General features: G+C 39.7%; 1 protein-coding gene across 47 annotated transcripts in view; it reads right to left on the reverse strand.

Annotated features, from left to right (window-relative positions):
* The window catches only part of Adgrl2 (adhesion G protein-coupled receptor L2), a 631,085-nt gene that overhangs the window by 136,298 nt on the left and 481,676 nt on the right, over positions 1-13,111 (reverse strand). For all 47 annotated transcript variants that reach the window (XM_052731823.1, XM_052731822.1, XM_052731821.1 and 44 more), the window contains one exon: positions 6,091-6,263. In XM_052731823.1, coding sequence (XP_052587783.1) covers positions 6,091-6,163 — 73 coding nt within the window. In that variant the 5' untranslated portion in view covers positions 6,164-6,263. The remainder of the gene's footprint in view (positions 1-6,090; positions 6,264-13,111) is intronic.

Here is a 13,111-nt window from a genome sequence, read left to right on the forward strand (position 1 = left end):
AGTTCTGGCTTCTCGTGGCACCGGCAGTGACATGCAGAGCCCCCAGGTAGACAGACAAACATATACCTAATTAAAAATAAAAGAGCCGGGCGGTGGTGGCGCACGCCTTTAATCCCAGCACTCGGGAGGCAGAGCCAGGCGGATCTCTGTGAGTTCGAGGCCAGCCTGGACTACCAAGTGAGTTCCAGGAAAGGCGCAAAGCTACACAGAGAAACCCTGTCTCGAAAAAAACCAAAAAAATAAAAAATAAAAAAAATAAAAGAAATCTGCCAGGCATAGTGGTGCACACCTTTAACCCCAGCACTCAGCAGGCAGAGATACGATCTCTTAGTTGGTGACCAGCTTGTTCTACAGAGTGAGTTCCAGGACAACCAGGGCTATGTAGAAAAACCCTGTCTCAAAAACAAAAAATAAAAATAAAATAAATCTTTTGAAAAATGACCTACGTATACTACAAAGAAACATTTCCAAAGCATGTGTGTATATCCTATTATTTTAATTTATGCAACTTTCACATTCAGAAAAAACATATCTTCAGCTAGAAACCAAGTAATTCTATACTATACATCATACTCAAATATGATGCTATCCTATACAATTTATAAGGGGCATTAAATTTACATTTTTAAACCCTATTATACATCATTACCCATGGAGAAGGTTGCCACAGTCAAATTATGTTACACTTGCAAGGCACAATAAGGAATATTTAAGGTGTCCTAAGGAGATGAAGTTAAGAGCTTGCTTTCTTAGAGAGTAAAATGGCATCAGTCTGCACTAAAAATATAAATACAAAAAAAAGTAAATGCTTTGTTTTGAATGGATGCTAATTTACCCAATCTCTGAGTTTAAACAATGAGGTTACATTAGCTATGCAGCGAGCACAGGCACAATTCCTATTAATTTAATGGGAGTTATGACTTCCATTAAGTTTAATAGGAGTCATACAGCCAAATCCCCATGTACCTTGCTGGAAATTCACGTCCTAGACATCAACTAATCAAACACACTGAAATGAACAAAAGTAGGTGATCTTGCTGGGCTCTGAAATCTAGTATGGCTTCTGTAAGTATGCTAGCTCAGGAGGGCCGTACGCATTCCTAGGAAGAAAATGAAGAAGGTACCACTGTGAAGACACTGGCCCTAAGCCCAGGAGTGCCACTAAGCCATGCCCACCCAGCCGCTAATTCTATCTTTGCAATTCAGTGTGAATATTTCTTTTCTCTTCTTAGTTCACTGCCAAAATAGGTTAAGTAAACAAAACAAAAAATAAACAAAAAAACAAACCTTTCCCAGAGTCTATGGTTACACTCAAAGAACCTGACCACCAGGATTAAAAAATAAACATGAATAAATGAAATAAAATAATCTGAAAATGTAAACATAAATCCCAAGAAGGCAAATGGTTTTACCAACTTCTGAACCATAGTGAATAAAATCACATTTTTTTTTCAAAAGTAATTCTCAAAAACTTACAATCCAGGCTGGGACCATAAGCTAGTGATAGTGACTGCCTAGCCTATGTAAAGACCTGGTTATCACGCTTTCATCCAAAAGCTCCTGTTCCCTCCCCACTACTCCAATTATGTCTTTGAGAATCACACCCTCCCGCGATGGATGCAGACTGGCTGATTCCAGGAAACCAGATAACAGCAGGCAGGGATGTTCCCTGATCCTGGGAGGCTGACATGTTCCCTGTGTGTGCACGTGTGTATGCAGGCTTATGTGGATGCATATTTATTATATGAATGTGGACGCAAGAAAAGTGATGCTGGTGGCCTGAACTGCTTTACTCCCCCTTCAGTTCAGCAGAGCAGTACAATCACTTCTTCCACCATACTCAGACTGCTCTGAAAGAAATATCTGTACACCAAGTAGCCTTTCTAATTCATATCTAACTGCATCTCTACCACAGCTACATATTAAAAATAGTAGTAAAAGAGCATTAGTGAAAAAGTTATACGAAAATTGTGCCATTTCCAAACTGGCTTGATACTATTTCCACCAGCATGTTCTCAGATTTTTCCGGATTTCTATAAAAATGTGGATTTTTTGCCGGGCGGTGGTGGCGCACGCCTTTAATCCCAGCACTCGGGAGGCAGAGCCAGGCGGATCTCTGTGAGTTCGAGGCCAGCCTGGACTACCAAGTGAGTTCCAGGAGAGGCGCAAAGCTACACAGAGAAACCCTGTCTCGAAAAACCAAAAAAAAAAAAAAAAAAAAAAAAAAAATGTGGATTTTTGTTTGCCATTTGCATCGGTTACAACATTTTTCTTGGAAACTGGGGTTAGCAACACTGTCCTCTGAGTTAATTAACTAGAATTCAGAGTTGTGAGGTCTAATGATACGTTCATTGCATAAAGAACTCGGCCTAAAACTGACAGTCCTGGCTTTGCTGAGGAACTGCCATTATTTGTCAGCTGTCACTCAAGTGAGCCTTCGTGGGTCTGACTTATGCTTGCCAGGGCTCCATTAGATGGCATAATTTAATTCTCTAGGACACAAAAATTCAATTTACTTTCCTACTTACTGATACATGATTCCACAGTGGGCTACTGTGCTTATAAAACTTGGCCAAAATAATCAAAGCACACCAGGTTCTCCACAGAACCGACTTGTGAAAGGCAAGGTCAGCTCTACAGAAATATAAACCAGTTATATGGAAAAATCTACAAAGCATGTCAAAGTGCAGTCTTCATACTATCACTGTTTGCACAGAGACACTACACAATCTTCAAAAATGCACAGGAGACTCAAGAACAGAGCAGTGCATTGTTTTGGAAAAATATCGCGTGGTAAACTGATGGACCAACAGAAGACAAGTAGCTAAATTTTCATATCATTAGTTTTATCATCTTAAAACATTTCAAATGAGTATTGAATTTGCTTTTGGGTATGCACAGGAAGAGATGAGGGCATAGCTCAGTGACAGAGTACTCCCACGGCAAGCAAAGGTCCTGGGTTCTAGCCCAGCACTTAAAAAAAATCTGGAAGATTTTGCACAAGAAATACGTCATAGTGATGAGATTTGTCAAAGCACTGAATAGACACTTCATAAACTTTGAGATACACCTCTCACATGGGTACTAATAGAGACCAAATTCAAAACCTCGTTAAGCCTCCACACTTATCCAAAGGAAAAAGCACATACACAGGAGAAATAAAAGCACTGAAGGAGGGAGAGATGGCCCACGAACTTCTGTGAGGCACCAGGTTGGTTGGAGGTTTTGCTTTTTTTTTTTTTCCTAATCTTTAGTGGTATGAAAACTCTTACCTCTGGGTTTTACTGAAAGGGTAAAGAACTGGCAAAACTGGTTAAATGTTGGAAAGAATCCAATCCTGGGTGGGCTTGGCAGGTGGGTTTTAGTCGGTGCCAAACCTCGAGGTGAAGCAATGCAATGGCCTGCTGAACCCCAATGCGTTCTGAGTCTCCATTCCCAGCAAAGGAACACAAGCCCCTGCATGAGAGGCCTACTGTGTGCATCTCTCAATCTCAAGCACCTACTCAGGTTGAAGGCCCAATAATGCGCACAGAGGGAGAGACCCACTAGGTTTGTGAGTGTTTGTGAGTTCTTCGGAAATGGTACAAATATTTGTAGATTTATCTCTCGTCACTCACCTCTGCAAAGGCAACAGTGAGGGGATGACTACATGTCCTCGGTAAGAGTGCTTGCTCTGTAATTTTAGGACATGAGTCCAAATCCCAGAATCCACATAAAAAGCTAGGTGTGGCATCGTGGGGGCAGAGACAAATGAATTACTGAGGCTTAATGACAGCAGCCAACTCCAAGTTCAGTTAAACACCTTCTATCTAGGGAATGAGTCCTCAGTGTGTGACAGAAGAGGGCTACCTACATCATCTTTTGGCCTCCATACACCTGAAAAACCACATGCCCCAGCATACAAATATGTACACACATACAAACACAGACAGACAGACAGATACACACACACACACACACACACACACACACACACACACACTTTTAATTGAAAAAAGTAAACTTAGTTAAAAAGGGGAGGGAGGGAGGGAAGGAGAGAGGGAGGGAGGGGGAGAGGGAGAGAAAGAGAGAGAGAGAGAGGGAGAGAGAGAGAGAGAGAAATCATATAAGCAGCAGGTTAATGGCTGAGAATTTAAATTTCTATCTTCTGTCCCATGCCCTTTACACCTAACTTTGATTGGTTTCTCAACAGGTGTTCACAGGTCATTATCTGGCTTCTGGTAATAAAGGCAGACAGTGTCATGCACAACTCTTCCAAGACAACCTCATGTTCCGCCAGGAGACTTTCTAGCAGTGTGCGCTCACTGTGGCTCCTCTTAAAGGCGGCAGTACGGAGTCCCTCCCTGGCTCTTTTCTCGACAGTAGGAGGGAATTTTTTCAAAAGCAACATGTCCCTGGCCTGATGGGGCAAAAATGAAATTTCTCTTAAGAGCAGATATGAATCCTGACCTGAGAGGTGACACACGAAATAAAACCACAGCATCTCATGAAAACACCTCTGCACGCGGCCCCCCACAGAGCGAAGCAACTGTGCTGGCAAAGTGGTCTCTCTATCTTGATTGGAAAATTTTTCATTATTGGACTAATGAGCCATTGGTCCACACCTGGAATCTTTTTCAATGTATAAAAACATTCAAATATAACAGCAGGAATTCAGACAGCGTTTTCCAAAAAAAGCAGATGCAAAATTATAGACCATACATATGATTTTCACAGCAATCCAAGCCTGAGATTCATATTATTAAACTCAGTTTCTGCCTGTTTATCATTATAGTACTAGTTATTCAGATATATTACACTTTTAGATTTCCCATCTTCAATTCTAAAGCAAAAAAACTATGTTGTCTTCAAATTAAGTATTAGCCTGTGTTTAACTTTCGAGTGAATATGTATGTTCCAAATACGGAAATATTTTCAAATAATCCTGAATATGTTAATCATTTAAATTATATTAAGTTGTATTCATTAATCAGATGTAGGAAACAGGGAGAGGAGGCAGAAAAATAAAACACAACTTTAAAACAAGTAGTTTAAACAAACTCCTTCTGACAAAATGAAAATGCTTAATTTGTCAAAGTTCCTCACAAAGACAATGGACAATGGCTTCTCCACACTTGACAGTGTGCCTTTCCCCTATCCTTTTATTACTATGTTAAAGCTGGAACATTGAAAAGTACTAATAAAACCAATCTTATAAGTCCAGTGCTTTACTCTACTGAGACTAAAAGAATCCACTGTATATGCAAGTATTTCTAAAAGTTTTTCTAAGTTAATATATTTTCTTGTTAAGTTTAAATATCATCATGATCTACTAGGTACAACATTGTCACATGTTACCTCTGTGTTCACTTCAGGCCTGATCTAAAGAGCACCTGCGTGACCATTTATTTTTATGTGACTAATACTGAAGACCATAAATAATGTGTATCAGAAAAATCCATTTAGAAACTAATAAATGATAGCTCTCGTTATTTAGAATAAAAAAATCTGTAAGTGTACATTTAGTTCTTTGAAAATTATGTCTGTTTTAAAAACTTAACTCACAATTATTTATAAATTTAAACATTTTGTAAGGAATGAGGTTATAGCTCAGTGTCAGAAATTCTATGTCATTCTTGAAAATAGGGAAAGTTGATTGATATCTTTCTGAAATTTTTCACACTGCAAAGTGTGGATGCATATTCATAAATAAGATACATTTTATTCCAGATGTTGCAGAAATATGACTTGGAAGCAAATTAAGAACTGCAACTTCTAAAACAGGGTTTAAAAAAATAAAAACTAAAGTGAAAAAAGTTGTAACAAAAGAATTCAAGTTTTCTTAAATAAAGGTAACCAATACATGTAAAATACATGCCAAAGGACTGCTGAAAATTACTGTATTCTGTAAATTTATAATGATATCAAATAAGGCATCTAGAATTTTCTATACCAGAGAACAGTGTAAGGAAAATAATTTAGCCACTACAAAATGAATTCAACGATTACTTTTAAAATAACAAAATAAGAATGTAGCCACTTTAACACAAAGAAGATTACATCCTTCATGTTCTCTTGGGTTTCAGAAAGAAAACGTGAACTGTGTCTTACCTTCTGTATTCGGTGAGAAACTGATTATAATGATAAACCACAGACTTCGCATTCTGCAACCAGAAGACACCATTATTGATCCCTTTAAATATTTTCTTTGTATTCCTTAATGAATCTAGTTACAAATGCCCAGCTTCATCGAGCCCAGCAGTCTGCATCATTGATCTTCATATCTGAAAAAAACAAACAAATCCATCACTTACTTTAAGGCTCTGGTATGTCGTCACTGCAAATGCAGAAGCAGCAACCCTCTGCCCTTCCCTCCATTTCGTAAGGATAAAATACATTCTGACTGCATATCCAGGAAGGTAAGTGCTCCTACACATAGAGTATCTGAGGCATTCTGAAAAAAAAGAAGCTCCCCCAAATGCATAGACAATCGTATTCATAAGTAAGTATATATATTTTTTCTAGTAATGATGCTCTCTTAGGAAAGCATGAACGCTTAAAAAAAAATCACTTGAGATAATACATCCATCTCTCCATGACATTAACCTTTTGATCATAGAAGTAGGTTTAGAATACATAACACCTCTAAATAAAGGTATAAACACATGCGCATTTATTGATCATAGTAAAGGCAATATAATATAATATTTTCCTCAGTTGTCTTGCAAGATAGATTGCAGATCTGATGAGCTCATTTTTTTAAACGAAGGTAAATAGTTGTTAACATATGGGTGTATGTTCATTTACAGCACATACACTTAAAATACCATCTTCAACCATTACTTCCCTGCTAATTACTCATAGAAGAAGCAGTTAGTTACTGTCGCAAAACTACTTCATTTTAATGCTTTAGGTTTCCTGCCATGGCTTTTCTTTGAGTAAGGTATAAGTTAAGATCAAAGTAAAATCACTGAGTCTACTTGACCCAAAGAAATACCCAAAGATCCTGAGCACTGTATCTTCAAGGGCTTTGGGGGTTTCTTTTCTTTTCTTTTTGAAGAAGCATCTAAGTCTAGGTTATTCTGAAATTCATCATCTTCCTGCCCCAGCCTGAGCACTGGCATTAAAGGTGTGTGTTACAAGACTGAGTAACATGGCTTTTTAAAAATAACTGATATAGAGTTGATTCTAAAAACTGATATAGGTTTTGATCATCCCTGATGGGCCCATCTTCCCAAACTAGAGAGAGCACAAAAGATTGAGTGTGGTTTCAAAGTATCCTCAGCTCCTAGGATCACATGAAAACAGATCATCTGAAGTCTTCCAGACAACTGGTTTACCTCCTTGTAGGGTAGTATAAGGAGTCATAGAGCCTTATAACACATATGAAATCAAGACAGTTCCCAAATACACTTGAACTTCCTGGTACAGCCTCCCACGATAAGGAAACCACTGTTCTCTTAAAGGTCCCCTCACAAGCTGGAACCATGGAATTGTGTAGTGTTTGCTGTCGGGCAAGGGGCAGGACCAGGGATTGAACTCAAGGCCTAATGTGCACTAAGCGAGCACTATACCACTGAGCTAGCAACCCTAACCTTAAATAAAGAGTTCTATAAAGTGGGGACACTGAAGGCATTTCTACTTTTTGCCTCTCTCAGGTTGTGTACATGACTCAAGACAAATTCTTAGTAATTTGTATCCTATCACTAAAACATGAAAAATAACAGCAAACCAAAACTTCCCTGCTAATCAAGTATTCTGTCACATCATCTGAATTACTCTTATCTGTTAGAAGCTCCATGTACCACAATCTATTAGCCGTTCCCTCTACTCTGTTAGATATCACTATGATAGAACTTCAATGGAAAAGTGGTCAGATTCTAAATGGTTTGAAACATAACATTCATCAAACTACAAAGGGATTATCACAGCTGTCAGCAACAAATATACCAAAAAGCACATAAGAAACAAATCACTGTGAATCTACTCTGTAGCATTTGCATATAAAAACCTACAAAAGTCTCAGATGAAAAGCTATCAAGACATTTCTATTATAAGAAATTGGTTTTCTCATGCCTACAGGTGAAGGGATAAAACTATGTCTGTATACCTATACACACGTCAGCCCATATTTTAGCTCTGTGAATACACTGAAGAGATTTTAGGTATGGTCATGATGAAGGGAGCAGTGGGGATCATGCAGCTCTAGAACACTCCATATGAACTTCTCTACCAAAAGAAAGAAAACAGAAACAAGAGGCAGCATGTTTCTTCCTCCTCTGAATGCAAACAACACAGGAAGCAGGAAGGCATCCAAACTTAATCTGATGGAGACAGGACACATCTCCACATGCAGAACTTACCAGCTCTCTGATAATCTTTCCCAGGGTTAGTCAAAGGACAATCAAAGAAATCTGTAGTCTATACTCACATGGCAAAGTTCCCATCTCAACACTGAAAGTTATTCGACATTAGATGGATTAAACAGCTAGTGCTCTGACACGCAACTAACTCGTCAATGAACACTTTCTCACACATTTCAATCTCTTCAGTCACCTGACCAGGCCGTTGAGAATGATTTCAATATGTGAAGGATAAGCACTCATTGCTACAATTAAAACTGAGCCCGTCTTTGGACGGCTCCATGAGCAAGCAAAGAATTTTGCCTCTCCAAGTTTTCCTTGCGCTGGATTCTCTCCTCTCGTCGAGCTTTCCACACAGGCAGCTTGCCCACTGTACCACTCTTACCCGTTTCCAGTTTCTTAGAGCGATCCAAGATCCGTCTGTCTTTGGTCACCCACTATTTGAAAGAGTCCTTGTTTGTGGGAAGAAAAGGAAGGAAGAAATCAAGGACTGATGTCTGCCTTGTAAGAAACAGCTGCCAAGATAGGCCAGTCTGTGTGGGGGAGAGGGAAAGGCAAGGGAACCGCACAACCAAGGCCTCTCTTGTGGTCTTTGGCCGGCACTACCACTTCAGAAACAGATTTTACACACTGAAATCCCATGTACTCTTTTTAAGGCTTGAGAATGTGAAACACACGTTACAGTGCACAGTCCACTTGACTAGGGGACTCTGTGTAAATGTCTATTTCTGGCAAAAAGAAAATTCTGGAATGTATAAAGTCATGGCTTCTTTTATGCAAATAAAGATGGAGCTCATCTGCCTGTGCAGTAAGTAAAAAGAATATCAAATTTATTTTTTCTCATTCTACAGCCTATAACGAATCACTTTCACATCAAATAAAATTATTTCCAGAAGTTCATACTTTTGAGTGCAATTTTTGAAAACTAAGTCAGAAGATTTTACTGCTGTGATCCAAATTAAAAACAACCCTTCATTGAACAAATGTTAATGAAAGCTGAAATACTTACAAACCACAATCAGCTAAGAATAGAATGAATAAATAAATACGGTGAAAGGAATCCAAGAAAGCTTTGCTCCTAAAATGAGCTGGAGCCGAAGGAAGCTCACACACATACATGAGGCTACCAGACCAAGCCTTCAAACCACCTGCAAGGACCCCACAAAGCCTGGCATGCTGGCGCACACCTATAATCTGAACAATCTGGAGCCTGAAGCAGGAAGATCACAGTTCAAGGCTCAACTGGGTTACAAAAAAAAAGAAAGAAAAAAAAAGGCTACAACTTTAAAAAAAAATAGAGGGGGCAGGAAATTCCCACAAAGCAAAATAAAACTTAGAACAAACGCAGAAATGGGCTACTGAATATCCTCCCAACAAACAAAAGATTACTTTCAATAATACCTCAGATTAACTACTTATTTGTATTTAGATTTTTAGAAAATCTTTTTCCAAACACATCAGAAAGCTTAGCATGACAAGGAGTCAGAATGGGCAGGGCAGCGCCATCTAACAGTTTATGTCTTAGTGAGACTGAAGCGAGCACAGTGCTCCTTAAACTAGCTCTAACTACAATCTTCAGCAAAGCCAGGCTTCTGACGGACAACCTCCTGTGCGTCTGTCTCATTCTCAAAACAAGAAGATTCCAGCCACTTTATCCTAATCTTGCTTCTGTGAACCACAAGCCATTGTCTACAAACCTCAGTCGTGACCTCTTTAGATCTGCACATCCTATTACTCAGCCATGTAAAAAGTCAATTAATGCATCCCTTACTAGGAAGCCTTCCCCAGCTGGGAGTGACTTCCAGGAATATGCCTCAGCACTGTGTACATCCCAACAGCCCTGGACATTTCAGACTAGGCTGTGGTCTTTCAGACAGTAACCTGCTTTTGTGTTTACTAGCTGCAATAAACATTCACATGCCTTCAACTGCCAGTGAGATTACTTCAAAGGGGAACACCAATGACCAGTTCTTAGTCACATCGTTATGTTGCATGGGCAGGAAATCATATTCACCCTGACGATGTGACATATATTTACCAAGTACAGAAGATAGGAGGCTGAATCACTGATAAGCATCATGTAGCTGATAGAACTTAACATCAATGATAATTCAAGCAAAAGGAAATTAAACTAAAATTTGCTAAAACTGATGAACAAAATGTGAGTTTTCTACCAAAAGCAAGGTTACTACAAAGAATCATTTAAGCTGATTTCCACTCGTGGACACGGGACTGCGTAGAACCTTGGGTATTAAATACAAAGAGAAGCCTTCAGACATCAAGGAGGGGAAGAACCATCGGAGACCAGCCAAGGTCACCGACCAGTCAAGGTCACCGTCCTTGACACTGCACACACACCGACGCCGTGGAAGTGAAGCAAGCATGCTCTGGATAAGTATTTCACACTCATATATGTCGACTCGAAATGAAAACCAAGTATGGCTTCACAAAACCTCTCTTTCTGATTTCTTTCTCACTATAAAATTGTAATCATTATCAGAAGGGGTTTCCCAACTCTTAGAAAAAGGGGGGGGCAGCCTTTCCATATTTTACTAACATAAATGCGTATTTTCAGTTTTCAGAAGTGTTTTCGGTTCCATCCATTACAGACAGGCTGGACTCGGCCCTCCTTGCTCAGACCTGAGAAAACACCAACAGCCCTGGGAGTTTTGATGCCCTGAGTGAACCTTCCAAATCACTAATCAGAGATGCCTTCTCAGTACCAGACACTTCTTTGGGTTTTGAGGTTCATTTTCTTCCCTTCTCAAGGACAGCATTGGGGGTGGTGGTGGCTGAGACCTTAAAGCCACGTAGCCAACAGGTAGTCCCCAGCCGCTCTCGCCCCCTCTGTCAATCCTTGCAGACACTGTTATCAAGATACCAGCAGTGCTTCTTGAACACTCTATGCTAAGGTCCCCTTAAGAGTCACAACTGGTCTTACCCTTGACTGAAACTTCTTTGTTGTGAAGGAATAAATCCTCCTCTGGGGCTCAGAGGAGCAGAAAGAGTTGGGGAATTCTCCTACTTGCATCTGCTTTATGCTATCATCTAGGAGTCTTGCTGAGCCGGCAAAAGAGGCTGGAGCTGTGGACATCAGGGCACAGTCGGGGCAGGCTGCCATCCTCCTCATTAAAACCCATCCAGTTGAAATGACAAAAACAAATAGCTGTCATTTTCAAACCAGTATGGGGGACAACTTATGACAGCACAGGAAACTTACAACTTAAGTACCAAGCAAAAGGGGGCTATGGGAAGGGATAGCCACAGAATAGGCAAAATTACCGCACTGTGTATACTGGAAAGCTGACAAATTCCTCAAATTTATATTTGAAAAAAATGTTACCAGTGTATTTTGTACCTATTATTAGAAAACATTTGGAGTATGACAACACAGAAGGTACAGAGTTCTTGTTGGGTTTGCTGTTTCTTTGTTTGCTTGCTTATTTTCACCATTTGGGTAAAGGAAAAGCTATTATGACTAAATGGCTGATTGACTGGCTGATTTAGGGTTTTTGAAATAGGGGCTCTTGTAGGTCAGATTCACGAGTAGCTGAGGGTATCCTTGAATTCCTTATCTTCCTCCCTCCACCTTCCAAAATCTGGGACTACAGGGGAATGTCACCATGCTTTATCCAGAAAAACTAATTTTATTTATGTTATTTATAATTTATTTACAGATGGTGTGCATGCATGAAGTTCACACATATGTGTGCCAATATATCCACACATATGGACACAGGCCCAAGGTTGATGTCTGGTATCTTCTTCATCGATCTTCACGTTATTTACAGAAGTAAGGTCCTTCACTGAACCTTTGAGCTTGTTTACAGCTAACTCACTTATTCTGGCTAGTCTAGACAGCCAGCCTGCTCCAGGACCCTCAGTCTCTACCTCAAGGGTGCTGGAATTAAAAACATCCACATCACATGTGGTCCACAGAGTTTGTTTTGTTGGTTGGTTTGTTTTGGTTGTTTCTTGTCTTTTTAGCTGAATACCCAAGTATGGATACCAGCACTAGACGTTGGACTTGAAAGAGGCCCGATCAGTAATCCTTGTAAGAATGCAAGCTTGGAGCTACAAGGCTCCTTCATTAAGTTCTCTGAACTTACTCAAGTTGATTAGATGGAGGAGCAAACATGTCCATCAAGGCTAAGGGGAATGCTGAGGACCCCTGACTACTATCCACCAACCCATTCAGGTTCTTACTAGCAGTTTCTAGTTGCCTTGCACTAAGAGTAAGTGAAAAAAACATTTCATCCAAAGGGAGATCACATTCTAGGTCAAAAACAACTCATCGGAATACATAGCTATAACCACCTAGCAAAATAAATAAATTAATTAAGCTAAATAGACAAACTAAATCATTCGAAGCGAGAAGCGTGCAGGCTGCTCCAGGGCAGCGAGGAGACAGCGGGCTGGGAAACACACCTATGGGCTGGGAAACACACCTATGGGCTGGGAAACACAAACACACCTATGGGCTGGGAAACACAAACACACCTATGGGCTGAAGTCATGAGTGCTGCCAACGAAGTTGATCACATAAACCCACTCCATATGTCCTAATACAATTTACTTTAGAGTCATTTTGTGATTATGAAAGTGTTGAAAAAAATCAGAAGAATAATGAGTTGATTTTCAAAATGTTTACATGAGCAAAACTAACATCCCTCAGGTAATGATAACTATGAATTAACTTAATTTTTAGTATTTCCAGTTGAGCTACCTTAATTTTACCCATTTATATTGCTATTTAAAGCACTAACAAT

Source organism: Peromyscus californicus, unplaced genomic scaffold (assembly GCF_007827085.1).
Source record: "Peromyscus californicus insignis strain IS unplaced genomic scaffold, ASM782708v3 Scaffold_9__1_contigs__length_137607984, whole genome shotgun sequence".
NCBI lineage: Eukaryota > Metazoa > Chordata > Mammalia > Rodentia > Cricetidae > Peromyscus > Peromyscus californicus.